At 41.8% G+C, this 15308-nt stretch overlaps 1 protein-coding gene across 6 annotated transcripts; it reads left to right on the top strand.

Annotated features, from left to right (window-relative positions):
- Positions 1-720: 720 nt before the first annotated feature.
- Positions 721-14177, top strand: tmem269 (transmembrane protein 269). 6 transcript variants are annotated; one of them, XM_031566062.2, is made up of 8 exons: positions 726-1881; positions 2625-2684; positions 4426-4469; positions 5379-5526; positions 8160-8257; positions 8845-8988; positions 12813-13013; positions 13210-14177. In XM_031566062.2, exons 4-8 carry the CDS (start codon positions 5486-5488, stop codon positions 13317-13319), a joined length of 594 nt encoding a protein of 197 aa, XP_031421922.1. In that variant the 5' UTR covers positions 726-1881; positions 2625-2684; positions 4426-4469; positions 5379-5485; the 3' UTR covers positions 13320-14177. The 6 variants fall into 6 exon arrangements, with proteins under 6 accessions (XP_012690458.1, XP_031421919.1, XP_031421922.1 ...); XM_031566060.2 differs by having other exon boundaries at positions 4426-4486; XM_031566061.1 differs by lacking the exon at positions 726-1881 and adding an exon at positions 2473-2490 and having other exon boundaries at positions 4426-4486.
- Positions 14178-15308: the final 1131 nt, after the last annotated feature.

Here is a 15308-nt window from a genome sequence, read left to right as displayed (position 1 = left end):
CCTGAAGCCCTCCCCCCCCCCCCAGCACTGGAAACAGCTCTGGTACTCTTTCTGTAACATCATGGGACAAGATATGATATCAACAAAAAATAAATAAAAAGATCAGTTCACTTTCTGGTGGCAGTTTTTGGATGTGAGCTAGCTTTATGTACATCAATGTTACTGTGTAATCTTTAGATGCATCATCATCATATGACATCTCATGATCTCAAGAGAGCAAAAATTGCATTTTCATTTAATTTAATTTCACTTTGAAGTATTCTGTTAAGATCAGTTCTATAACTAAAGATGTCTTACCTCTTCATAAGTATGGAAAGTATGAAACTTGTGTATTACAGTAGGTCTCTTGTGTATTACAGTAGGTCTAGACAACAAAAACAGCCTTGGAGCTATTTCATCTTAATGAACTCAATGGTAAGCACTCCCAAGATAATCTCATAAAACTTGACAAAATGATGCTGCCATTTAATTCCAATGGTGAGATACGGAGAAACTGCATTGACTCAGAGAGTATTAAGAATATAAAAATAACATTGATCACAGCTGCGAAAAAAACGAAAATTACAATTAGGGCATTACTTTACCTTTCTCGATCTTCCTGTATCTGACATAGCACCCCATTCAGTAACAGTAGTCGATATACCGTGTGGTGCTGGAGTGGGGATTTTAAAGGAGTGCCTTCCTTCGATAATCAACTGCAGGCACATCATTGGTTGCTATGTCAGAGACCAGAAGTTTGACACAGATAAAACACTGACCGTACAAATAGTCATTTTCTACGATTTCTTTACAGTATCTCTGTTGGGGTTATTTTCATGTTGTCAAACCTTTATAATAACATTTATGAGCCTGTCAGTGGCTAACTGTTAGTGGCCTAACAGTATTTTACTTTGACATACCTGCTTGCCCCGTAGGATTCAATTGTATACCCACTTTGCAGTATTGAGTTGTTCTATTTTTGATCGATTTTTATTGTTTTTGTTTCTAGTAAAAATGTGGCCACAAAAAGATCTAAAAAATAAGGCCCAGGTTGAAAAATCCGATGTTTCCCATTACATTCTAATAACTAGTAGCTACGTTTTCACCCCGAATGAGGGAAAAAACACCATCTCCACATCTGTGAAGTAATGGGATCTGTTGATGCCAATTTCCAAAACTCCACCTGTAGAAACTAGTTTAATACCGATCCTTAATAAACTGCAAGTGTTACAATTAGGGCTGGGTAATGTGCCTAGAATGTTTTATTTAGCCTTAACGTAGGTGTTCTAGCCTACTGCTTTTTTCTGCTTATATTAGTTTCACTGGTGCTGTAAATTACTCTTTAATTAGGTAATAAATACGGCCATGCGGCCAGAAACACAACTAACAAGTAGAGACAAGATGCTGCACGGACACCAAAAAACTGTTGCACATGTTTGCGAAGCCTGTATCGTTGCAGACTCACAGTTGGAGAGTTTTTATAACATACTTTCATTCCCCGTTAATTGGTTTTTGGATAGCAGTTAATATAGCGAACCCTCCACAGAAACGCGCAAACAGAGTGGTAGTAGGTAGGGGGAGGGTATATGGGGTTGTTTTAGAAAGTCCCTCCCTCTTCATCTACAACGCCGCGTCCTTAGAAAAAAAAAATAGAAAGACCATTGCGTCATTTCCGATGGAATATTCCAGCGAACCCAACGTTTGCTTTAAAAAGGATGTACGCACTTTCTTTGACAGAATTTTATTACCGTCCCCAATATACACACCTGTTTTCAAAAATACCAACTGTTAAAAAAAAAACTCCCATAAAGTCAGTGGCAAAACATCTCCAAATTTACTCTCACATCAAGAAGTGTAAATTATCTGCTTGCATTTCTGCTGCATCTGCGCAGGCCCGTGCAGGTAAGTCGTCAATAGCTGTCATACAACTGTTGGTCCGCAATTATGTCTATATTCGCAATAAATCCAATTGGTATTAACTATAACAACATTGAGAGGATCAGTGAGATCACACTTGATTTGATGCTTTTGTCGTGTGCTTTTGAGGAATTGGTAACTTAAGTAGCAGTGTGTGGCTTGAGATCTTTGAGGTGACAGACTTCGGTGGTCCTGATGAGAGTGTCTGCTACTGGCAGGGCTTGTTACAAAATGTTAACTGCAGCAGAATGTTTGGCTGGGCATTTGCAAATGCAACTATAGGATACATTTGGAAGATCGTCAGCAAAAGTATTATCTAAATATTAGCAAAAAATGCTGTTACCTCATAAGCATTTAAAAAATGTCTCGTCTCGTTCGGCAGCTTAATGATAATGTGAATCCTGTTCCATATAACGAGAGATAGCTTGCTTGTCTTACCATTTATTCTGTAACATTACACGCCCCTTTCTCACGTGTGGTTATGTAACGGCAATATTTATCTTGGAGTGAAATGGGGACATTGAAAGAGTCTGGACTGACAAACTGCCAAAGTCAAAGTTAACCTTGTATCTCTGAAGAAGTGTCCTCCAAAGGGTATAACTTTAACGAGCATACCACAAGTTATAATACCACTGGAGAGAAAATCAATCAGTAATTTGTTTTGAGGAATACATGTATTGTGTTTTGCTTCTGAACTAGTTTAGTGATAATGGTGTGTGTTTGTGTAGTTGCTGTGCTGTGACCATCTCCCAAGGAAAAAAACATGATCCTGCTGAGCTCCTCCTCTGGTACGTGCCTTTGATGAGTCTTAATCTGCTTGTTATTGTGTGTGTGTGTAGATTGTGTATTTTTCGAATTAGTCTAATACGTGTCTGTTTGCATACTGAGCTTCTCTGATGTGTATGGGCACTACACATTTGAAAATAGTAATGGATGAGTATTAATGTGTCATGTGTCCGTATCAGTCCGTGGCTGACTGGAATGACATAATTATAACTTTACCAGGATGCTTAGGTGTTAAGGCTGTGCAGTGGAGTCTGTATGTATGTATGTTTGGGAAAATGATTTGCGTATCTTGAAATAATGTGATGTGTCGGTGGCTATATGATAGTCTGCGTGTATGTGTGTGTTTCTGCATCTGCACATATTCTCTCTGCCAGCTTAGTTATCCAGGTTCATTTTAATTTAAAAGTGCACAGAATAATATTGGCAATAATATGCTATTTCACATTACAACAGAGACCATAATGTCAGAGACAGCTAACGTATATGTGTCTACATTTTTTTGTACTGGCTGGATGTGTGTGTATGAGCAGTTGTGTGTGAGTATGTGTGTGGGCAAAATTGTCTGAGGAGACAGGGACTTATTTTCAGAAGTTGCTATGTACTGCAAATCGCAAAAGAGGTCACATGATAAACCCTAGATTCAAGTTCCTCAGGTTGCATTAGCCTAAATGCACTTTTTGGGGTTGAATGAAAAAGACGTAATTTCATCTAATGACTTCCAGTTCAGTTTCCATATAGGTCTTCTTTCTGAATTTAAGTATCCTTCTGTCAGACTGGGGCTTTTTGAATGCACTGTGCATTGCTCTGTATCTGTTAGTGTGTGTGATGGTACGCGTCCACTTGCAAGCTGTGTCACTGCATTCTGCTATGCTGCATTCCTATGATGACCATATCTTCGGGCCTGGTTAGGTTTACTGCTACTAAGTGCCTTTTGTATTTCATGTGTTTCGTGTTCATGAAAATGATGTTCTCAGGCATGTAATATGACACAATAACACACATGAAATCCCAAGACAGTTGATTAGTTGATCATTTAAAAAATGGCAGGAAAGCAGCCTAGATCTGGGAATCAGACCTAATATTTAACATGTCCTCCATGTCACGCCAAAGACTGCCTACTGTAAACTTATCGACACTGTAGCTGGAAATGTCTGTCATAACACTGGCATAACCATGCAAGAAACATATGAAGGCTACTGCAATATACTGAAAGCTTTTTTCAGTGGTGTATTGTAACTGTTAATTGGTCTCTCGTCCATTAATTATCAGGAAATGCAATGACAGATCATGTTTGATGTTATTGGACCTTACTATCAAGAGTTTACAATCAGAGTTAGTTTGATTCGTAGCCTATGCCTAAACCTTTGAACATTTTCTTCAAACCTTCACATCCCAGAACGGTGTCAGATATACCTGACAATGTGATGATAGTTTATGCAAAAGAGCGTCAACCAGCTTTACTGGTAGTTGAAGTAATGCGTGGAATTCTGGATAATTTAGGTTTCCTAGACCTCCATCAGCCTGTCAGCAATGTTAGTGTGCTGAAAATGAATCGCACGACAAGATCTGGTATCTGTCATGACATGTTTATAAAATATTTATGGTGTTCATTAGATAGAGTATCACCGTCCGTCATGTCATGGCACCTATTTAAAAGAAATAGGAAGCAGTGAGGAAAGCTTACAAGTGGACTCGTACTGAAAGGTTGCTGTGCTGCTGTCCTTAATGGGTGTTTTTTTGCAGATGAAGAGTCACTCGACTGGCTTTGGAATCACATGAACTTCAGGGTACAAAACACTATAATGTAGGAACCTTAATATAAAACTCTGTCTAAATATTAGTGCAGCAGCATGGAGCTGGTCTCACACCCACACATTTACACACATTTACACACACAAACACATTTATAGCATGCTCCTTCCCCCAAGACATAAACACAGACATACGGTACATCTGCAGGGAGAACATATTTAATTTCCATCCTGCGTGAACTGAACCCAAAGTCAAGACGGGAGACATTTTGTTTGTGTGTGTGTGTGTGTGTGTGTGTGTGTGTGTGTGTGTGTGTGTGTGTGTGTGTGTATGTGTGCATGTTCATTAATTGTTCCTGTTGGTACTTCACTCTTTTGCCCTCTTTTCCCTCTATTCCATTAGATTCCTTTCCACACACTCATACTCATGAACACACACACACACACACACACACACAGAGGGCTCTTTGTCTGTCCTTATTGAAACGCAACAGCAGCAGTAGCTCAGAGGACAGTCTGCAGGGTGTTGAGGTTTGGCTGCAATGTTTGCTCAGAGACACATAAATACACACAAACACACACACACACACACACACATTAGACTGCCACTCACACACAGTCAGAACAGCCCAACACTTTTAAATGTAATACTGATGTAAGTACTGCAGTGTTTTCCGGTGTGTGAGCATAGTGTGTCTTCTAGGCAGTGCTGTGTTTGTATAAAACAATCCTGTATGTTTTATGTCTTGTGTTAGAGACAAACATGATATATGACACACTGAAGTCATAGGCTATGGTTTAATTTGCAGTATAAAGCACAAAGCTTCTTTACATAGTTTTATCACAAACATTTACTTACGCATACACAAACAACCCCCCTCACACACACACAAACACATACATGCATATGGGTGTTTGATGAGTGTCTTTTATTCCTGGCCTCAGGTTTTTTCCCACCCACAAAGCAGCTCTTCCTGTCGAAGAGCACCAGCGGCCTCCAGCTCAAGGAATTTGCCCGCAAGAACGCTGCCAATGTGCTGTCCGTCGCCAACATGCTCATGGGAATGGCCTCCATCCTGAGCAGTCTCAATGGGTGAGTGGGCACCTGCAGGGACCTAGTATGATACCTCTGCAGTTGGCAGCTGCTACTGATACTGTTGCTTTTATGTCATATTGTTTGCATGTTGTGGAGAATATTGGTTGAGATAATATCACTGTATAAGTCTATAAATTAGTATAGATATGAGTAATTTGTTTGAATAAACCTACATACAGTTACTTGCCAAAACGATAAAGATATTTCTCCAAATGACCTTGTTCAATGACGTTGTTGTCGTTTTGTGGCTTCCGCTGAAAAAAATAGTTCTTCGTGCAAATATAACTTTGAAGTTTCAGTTGTTGCGTAGCAACGTATTCCTTGCTGACTTCAAGTTATAAGGAATTTCCGTTACAATAAGTGAACGGACTACTGTGAATCCAAACATGTTTGTCCTGTTCGTCTTACATTAGATAAATTATCCCATTACATTATCACTATACATTATCCCTTACATATAAGACCTCCGACCGTTGGGATGGAATTTCTTCTCGCAGAACATTCTGCAGCATTCGGAGGAGCCTTATGATAAGTGGCACTCTGAGATTCTGGCACTCTGAGATTCTTCTGAACGAAGAGTGCGTTACAAATAAAATGAATTATTATTATTATTATTATTAAGTAAGGGATAATGTATAGTCCGCCAGTATAGGAAAATAATTCCCGACGGGACGATCAGGACCCTGACGCTCAGGACTCAGGACTTCAAGTTAACGATGGGGTGGCCCGTTCAAATTAATGGAACTTTTTGCAACATTCTGAGGAGCCGTATAATAAAAATGCCTCTACTTGAAGTCCTGAGTCTCGCTGCGCGTCGTGGTCCTGTTCGTCCCGTCAGGAATTAGTTTCCTATACTGACCGGTGGACTATAAATTATCCCTGGCTACATATTGGCTGGTTGAGAAACCTTACCTTAACTCTACTGCTGAAAGCTGAGAGTGAGATTTTTTAAGCACTGTGTCAAGGCATGTATGTGCATATTGGCCGATTTAATTATATTTTAATTCAATCAAAAAAGTTCTTCTTTTTACATGTTTGCATTTTCACAATTATTGAAGTATTCGCTCGCTTGAAACCATTTATTGGCTGCCCACAATAAGACAAAGACAAAGTAGAAAGTATTAGAAAATAGCCTATACAGAATATTTTTCATTCCATGCCTTTCAGGTGTTTTTCAAAGCATTGCATGGCTTTTGTGTTTTAACAAAACCTGACCTATAAGGGACTGTCTTGTCAATATGATTTAATAATAATAATAATAATAATAATAATAATAATAATAATAACATCATTTTGATGATTTGGGGTATTTTTAGTTTTTAGCAGGATTTATGTGCAACCTTCAATTAAATACAATATGAAAATACCTTAATATAACTCTCAGTCTTAATATAACTCTCAGTCATGTTTTTTTTTTTAGCAATCCCTGCCCAATATCATTGGTGTAGGAGTTGCAGTGTATGTATGTGATGGATGCTGTTTAGGTGTTTACGTGTCTCGGGAGTGGGAAGGGGAGTTCGGTGGTCGACCTAGATCTTTGACACCCAATAGCTCATTGGGCATCTTACTCTCCTTGTATCATCAAATGAGTGATCAACTTTACTCATCCCTACCACCTAGTGGCCAGATCTCAAACAGCCATATCTGTTTACTCCTTCAAATGGAGGACGCAATTCTGCATGTGTGAGAGATCAAAGGGAGAGCAAAGACACTGTAGGGTAACAGAGCACTGTGAAGTGCTTACTGGCCTGCAGGTCTGTCATTTCAGATGGTGAGCAGATAGGCATAATGACTTCATTAAGAGCTCACAGATCATGAGATAGAGGTGCGATTGACACAATATAGGGATTTCTGACGTCTTAAGAAAACGCACCCCACTTTACCATTAGCTAATATTTAATCACCAGATCATATGAACACCTCAAGACAGAATTCCCTGAGTGGATCTAAACATGTGCTTTACTCGCATTGGCTTATTACCTTTCTGTCATGGTAATGCTATTCATTCTAAACCCCATCAGACTAAAAGATAAATACACGCTTAGCTATTACCCTGTACAATACACTGTGCATTAATTCACACTGCATTAAATCTAACCTGCTCATGCTAAATCAAGACATGTACCTAACACCTAATGCCTTTACCTAATCTCCAAAAACTGAACACAAAAGCACTTCAAAACTGAACACCGCCTGTGAAAAGTTAATAGCCTTAAAACCTCAACAGTGGTTTGGTCTTTTGGATGTAAAAGTGATTGCCTCAGATGAACCAAACAAATCCCATGAAGTCACCGGGCTGTGGGGGCCAGCCCTCAGTCAACTCATCTGTGTGTGATGAGTGAAGTCACCAGCGTTATTATGATCAGTGTGTAGTGTAAACCTAGTGACCTTGTGTGTGTGTGTGTGTGTGTGTGTGTGTAGGTGTGTTGATAGTGTTGATAATGAGCTTGCCTGTGTGTAATGAATGTTAAGTGGGCCTACGGGTTTGTGCCTGTGCAGCCTGTGCACATCCAGTATGAATTCTTTGTAAGTCTATCCCTGATGTGTAGGTTTGGACTGTTAAGTAAACTGCGGCTCGTCAGTTTTTAGTGGGGTCATGTTCCACTTGTGTTTGTTCTCTTTGCCTCAAGTCACCAGTATGCTGCTTGCTGGCTGGTCCTCATTGGTTACCTCCTTGATCTGGCTGACGGGGCAGTTGCCAGGAGACTTAATGCGTGCTCAGCGCTGGGTAAGTGCAGAATACACTCACAGCCTCTGAATGGGGAAACCACAACATATTTTCACCCATGTTTGTATGTGTGAGAGAGAGAGAGAGAGAGAGAGAGAGAGAGAGGGAGTGAGAGTGTTTATGTGTGTGTGTGTGTGCACAGGGGTGCAGTCATGTATTTCCCAGCAGCCTGAAATAGCTCTGCAGCGGTCAGTCCCTTGTGAGTCACCGCTGGGGTGTTTTGTCCGAGGAAACAATGCCCCTGGATGCTGCAGCCCGGAGCAGGATCAGGCCGCCATTGTGCATCTGATCCAACTCTTTGGGATCACAGCATTCCACGCATGGTCCGAATGCCTCTGCCTGAGCCGTGGAATTCCATTTCGCTCCATCACGCCACGCCGATGGCCCCGGCAAAAACAGCCTGGCCGCTTCCAGGATAAAGAAATGTTTTGGGAATTTTGTTTACAAAGGGAGATGGCTGACACAGACATTTTGCAGACATGCTCGCACACGCATACACTTTCCCATACACTAATGAGCGAATCCATATTGTGCTCGCGGACTCATTTATTTCTGTCTCGTTTGTGTGTGTGTGTGTGTGTGTGTAGGTGCAAAGCTTGATGACTTTGCAGATTTCACCACATTTGGGATTGCTACCTCGCTGCTCTTGACGACCGAGAGTCTTCTGGACAACCTGCTGTGTATGTGCTACGTCCTGTCTGTGTTCACTCGCCTATGCTTCTTCTCCAGTGGTAAGCAGCCTGGGAATGCGGGCATGCGTGTGTGTGTGTGTGTGTGTGTGTGTGTGTGTGTGTTTGTGTGTGTGTGTGTGTGTGTGTGTGTATTTGTGTGTGTGTGCACATGTGTGTGTTGATGAGTTTTTGGGTTGACTCTTTAAGACCTTTTTGATCAAGTGCACAATCAACACACTGTCAATCTCTCAGCATGTAAATTATTTATAATGGCTTTATAAATGATGTATATGTGGCTTATAACTGAGTCATATCCTGCCAGCAAGGGCCAAGTCAACATCACCATCAGACTAAAAATAAACCTGAACGTCATCTCCATACAAGGAACGAGAAAGCCCCCAACTTAGCCAAAGTTTATCCCATGCTGTAAAGATGAACGATGGCCTTATCCTTCATTACTTATCTCTGTAAGAAAGATGGCAGTCAGAGAGCAGCTGAAGGGGAGACCCTGTGAATGAGCCCCATGATCTGACAATAGTTCCCACGTGAGGCTGCTAAGAGCGGCATTGTTCAGCAAGCGGTCAGCTGCCTGTGACACGCAGGGCTGACACAGAGGCCCTCTGGTGGAGCTGTCAGGAACACTCACTGCCTGGCCTCACACTCTCACCCTCCAGCAGGATGCTTAGGGCCGCCTCCCTCCTCCTCTTCACAGGGCCAGAAGACAGGCGAGTTGAGGCCTATTGGTATCAGTTTTTGAGACAGTCCTGAGACACTCTGTACACACCCCCACCCTGAAACTGCGTGAACGCAGAAACTGAAACCTTGAAACCACTTACAGGTTGTATCTATGGAAGCTGTGTATGGAAGACCTCTCTTACATGATTCATTGTTAAAAGCAATAGACCTGCCAAATAGACCTTCCTTACACTACTGACATTGCACATAAAGCTCATATAACTGCAAAATGTTTCCTTACAAATCCGTTAGCCCAATGTTAAGAGGCAAGACCTTGTTTTATGCCCGACTGATTTTCAGCAAATAGAGCTGACTGCCTCTGAAGCCTCTGAAACTCTAGATTATTCTCTCAGTTCTATTATATTGCATCGCCAGCAGTGTCTGAATAGGAAAACATTCTCTTGACATGCAGAAGAGCTATTTCAGGGTTATAGAAATCCTTTAGCTAGGCCTCAACCAATTACCCAGGAATCTCATTAGTTGGTGAGAAAGGGTATGTGTGTGTGTGTGTGTGTGTGTGTGTGTGTGTGTGTGTGTGTGTGTGTGTATGTGTGTGTGTGTGTGTGCGTATGAGAGAGAGAGAGAGAGAGAGAGAGAGTGTGTGTGTGTGTGTGTGTGTGTGTGTGTGTGTGTGTGTGTGTGTGTGTGTGTATGAGAGAGAGAGTGTGTGTGCGGGGAGACTCAACCTCTGTAGCAACGCTATGAGCATATTAGAGGATATTCAGCGTTTAGGGTTGAATGTCGCCTTTGCTGGAATCCCATTAACCAGTGCTTCCCTGGCGTTCCATACAAACATTAATCCTGTCTGTGGGATCAGGTTCAAGTCCAATTAAGGCCTAAACCGACACCTGCAGCCAAGTCTTACCAAATGAGCCAAACACATCCAGAGCAGCTGCGGCTTCCTACATGTGCAAGGAGCGCAGCCTCATTAAACTGTAACATTACGCCACAACCTCCGAAAATACCCCCCAAAATGCTATTTCATTTATTTGGAGTCTCTATAGAATTGCTTGCCATTCTGCTTGGCTTTGATGTCATGGCTGGTAATGATGAGCGTAATACAAAGACCGTCCCACTCAAGAAGACTCTTAACCACCAGACACTGGGTGTATGAAAGGAAACATGGAGAAAATGACCTGAATATTTTGTGCTGGTACTTTGTACATATAACCAAAAAGCACAGTATTTGCCAACTTTGTTACAACAATGACTTCCATTACATTACGTTATTGATTGATCCCTGCCAGATGCTGTTTCAGTGGCAGAGTGGCAGATTTGACCCCAACAAAAGCCTCAGAGCCTCACCAGTCTGAAAATACGCGACCCACTTTTTAACGTGCACATATAAACATAACATTTTCAACAGATGAAAACTCACTGCTCATTCTAACCCAGTTGTAAAGCTGTCAGTGGTGCTAAAGATAGCTCCCAGGCACCCATAGGATTTGCTTTCAGTGAAAGAGCTTTATCACACACTACCCATGAATCCTAAAAAAAACAAAAAACATCATTGTAGCATGTTTAACCATACAGCTAACAAGGCAGTCTAATAGGCTACATTACCGCCTATATCTTGTAAACTAAGATTAAGAAATACAAGTACAAATGCTTGGGTGAAATAAAGTAGCTGGATGTTGTTTTGGGTTATGTACGCATGGGTGGCAGCCGATGTGTTCTGTGTAAGTGTGGAGAACAGCGGAAATGAATTAGTTTAGTAATCCTCACAGTTCACTGAATACACATGCCATCGTTAATAAAAAATTTACCAAACATTTCCACCCTCATCAAGTTGTTCCAGCTACAGGCGCAGATATAACATATTCATAAGGAGTACATGACTGAACGCACACACACGGGTGAGATGGGGGGGGGGGGGTTGCAGTTTCAGCACCATAGGTTGCACTGACCCTGGGCAAACTTTCCCAAACACCAGCTAGCTGTGCCAGATCAGGGCTCGGCACACACACACACACACACACACACACACACACACACACACACACACACACACACACACACACACACACACACACACACACACACACACACACACACACACACACACACACACACACACACACACACATCCAGCCTCTCTCTGGATAATTTTTAGCTTTTTTAGCTAAATCACCTGAATTTTACATTCATGAACAGTCAACCTCTAGCATAGGTAGGTTTGGTCACAATTTAATCCATTGGTGGCAATGAGCATTAATGGGCCATAGGGTCTATTTTGTTTCTGTTGACAGTGTGGTTCAACAAGTTTTAAAACCTCAAGGTGACTGCTAGGAGGCACTCTATCATAGGTACGTTCATGTTCATTTTATGCCTTGTTTTTGCAGACTGGAAACTCTGATGAAAGTCTTGCTATCTTTAACACACGAAAAGAGTTAAACATTGAACAACTCTGAACATTGAATGAAATATTAACTTTTAGCATTAAGATTTCCTTTGATGAGAAGCTGTTGGGAAAGAGGTGAAAAATCAAACACATTTGTAGACAAAATATGAATCTTTGTTCAAATTATGTTTTTCAAGGACTTGAATCAATGTGAAGGTTTTCATAACACTAAATATGTCAGTTTAACCAGAGTTCACCGTAACTGGTACTATAATTGCCAAACCCCCCCTGCCACTGATTGGATTTGATTGTTTCCAACTAGTGGGGTTACACAAGTTATAAAGGGTCTCACAGAATGCCACTTTCCAGTTTGTCATTAGTTTCTCTTTTGCAGATTGTGCACACTCTTGGAGACGCCTTCATGTGGGGGGAAAAAACTCCTCTTCTTCAACACTGTAGCTGCCCTTAATTGCGTGTTCAGTGGGTTGTTTATTCAAGTCTATTCATAATGTCTTAATTCCTTCAACTTCAAGTAATGACTTGCGCTCTTATCCTTTTTTGACACATACTGTACGTACTGTCAAGTTGAGTCTCAATTTAAGTTCAGTTAATGGTAAAGTTGAACATGAAGCCAGCAGTTGGTCCATGTCAAGTCATTCATCACAGAAACTGTGACTTGAGTTAGATTTTAGTCCAGTTCTTGCTCTTGTGTGCCTGCATGCGTACCCTGACTTTGAGTCCAGATATTGCTCTTGTGTGCCTACACGCGTACCCTGACGGTGTGCCCTGCGCTGTTCCTCCATTGCAGGAATCCCATTCATGTACCGTGGCCTGCCCTGCATCTACTCCTCAGCCATTCTGGCCTGCGTCTCGCTGCTCTCTGGCGGCAACATGGTGGTCCTGCGTGTCACTGCCGTGGCCATGATCCTCTTCATGATCAGCCAGAGCTTCTACCCCCACGACCGCGTTCTGGAGTCCCAGGCCTGGAAGAAGGTCGTCTATGCAGGAGGTACAAACGCACATCTGATGTTGTCATTTCCACAAAAGATTATCTTCCGAAACACTGAAGGGCTTATTCTCAGATACACTGAGGATAATTATTGATCATTATGCCATAATGAATATGGCAGAACATTCTTCTCATTGGTATGCTGCCCTAATTCCAGGCTGTAATGTTACATCATGTTCATGTATGTTCTCCACAGGCATTGCCATGGTGTTCTGCTCCTCCTTCCCGCCAGCATGCGTCTACTACCTGCTGTGGTCCATGTCCTACATCCTCTTCCCTGCCTCCCTCTGGAGCTGCAAGGTGTAGTGGGAGTGTCGGCCATTTTGTAAACTCAGACTTTAGAAGAGGGGCCTACGATGGCCAATCACATCTTCTACTGCTTGTTGCCATGGAGAGTCCAAACCCTGCTCAGTCTCAGGCTTCTGGGGGAAGTGTCTGCTGTGTTTGACCCCCTTTTTTTCTCTTCAGTCTCACGGCGCCAAACCACGGTTCCTGAAGTCTTCCTGTTTGGCCAGACCCATGGAGAGATCCATGGGCATTTTAAATGTTTCATTAGAATATCTTTTTTTTTTTCTTGATTTCCTCCATGTAAAGTAAAGGATGAATATGGTGAAGACTCCCTCTACAGGCTGCCTCAGACATACTGCCATGGCTTGGAGACGCTCCTGCACTAGTGCCTCAGAGTGTCACGTCCATCCTGTCCACACTGTGAGAGAGTGAATGAGAGCGAGAGAGAGAGAGAGAGAGAGAGAGAGAGAGAGAGAGAGAGAGAGAGTGAGAGGAGTCACTAGAACATGCTGGTCTTTTTCCTGGCTGTGACTTCAGTGTGTGGACCTGTTGTTGTTCTTTCTGTGTATTCCAGTACAGAATGAAAATTGCAACCAATTGGAAATCATTTTAGAGTTGAGAGATAGCTATTTTGCTGTGGTTGCTGCTCTTTCTGTGGTTGCTGCTCTAACTGTGGGTTTACATTATTTACAGTATTTAACATGATACAGGAAAAACGTTTTACATACAAACCTATGTAAATATCCATACACAAAATAATTGGCCAGTGCATGATAAAAGCATGACAACAAAGTGGTATTTATTGACAATGTACCCACAGATTTGACTTGTCATGAAGCGATGAATGAGATGTTTTTAATAGATTCTTACAGTACATATGTTGTTTATTTATTTCCTTTCTGTACCTGAGGAATGTTGTTGAGAGGAAGGCACAGTCTTTCAGCTCTTGATACACTCCTATAGCCCCACTACACTGTGGGGCTGAACTGACAGAACCTCCAGTGTGTGTGTGTGTGTGAGAGTGTGTGTAAATGGTAATTGTCCCTGTTTGGAAATAACTGACATGATACGACTACCTGGGTGTAACAACAGATGACACCACCACATTATATCCCTCAGTGTCCTAAAGTCAAAACCACTACTTCTACAATCCATCAGCCTCCCTGTCCATTGTAGCGACCAGATTCACCACAACAGCGTTGGACTAATGCCACCATACAGTCATTCTGTGTTGTGTTTGGAAGGACCTTGTGGTGAAATGGCATGTGTATACAGATAGTCCTACCATTGGAGGATAGCCTTGACTGTTTCTACTGGACGATAGTTGAGTGTTCGCTTGGTTTCTTTCCATGAGAATTGGCACCTCATCAGAGGGGAGGATGGGAGACGACAGACCACTGGCATTCAACACACATTCCACATTGTGGCTCACCATGACTGCCAACGGAGTTGCGTTTTTTTTTAAAAAACTTTTTTTATGCTTGGGTTCCATAATAGTTAAAGAGAGTCACTAGAACGGTGTTGTACTTCCTGGGAAGCTCACATGGTCTGATGCTTATTTGATGTCTCTGTAATTCCAATTTGGTTTGTGATTTTAGAGTCCCCACGGACAACCCCCCACCCCCACCCCTGGAAGGGCATACTGAGCATTACACTCTGTGTAGCAAAATTATCTCCATGGGGCAGGATGATGGTTATTAAAGACTCATTAAACTTGTGACATTCTGTCTTATCTGACACTATTTAAACATTTCTAGAATATTCCACAACCTTTGCAAAGCCATGTACCGGTATGTAGCTTCTGTATCATAGGACAGATATAAACTTTATACATACTGTTTAAACAAACCCAAACCAAAATATAATACATTCTCTATCTTATTGGATAGGCTATAAACTCACTACCTTACTAACCTAATGAGGCAACTAAACACAATATAACTTAAATCCAATTTAGCACCCAGACTAAGCACAACATTTTTAGCACAACATTTACTCGACAGCACA

Source organism: Clupea harengus, chromosome 4, assembly GCF_900700415.2.
Source record: "Clupea harengus chromosome 4, Ch_v2.0.2, whole genome shotgun sequence".
Lineage (NCBI taxonomy): Eukaryota > Metazoa > Chordata > Actinopteri > Clupeiformes > Clupeidae > Clupea > Clupea harengus.
Note: the sequence above shows the minus strand (reverse complement) of the source record. Positions and strands in the feature narration are given on the sequence as shown.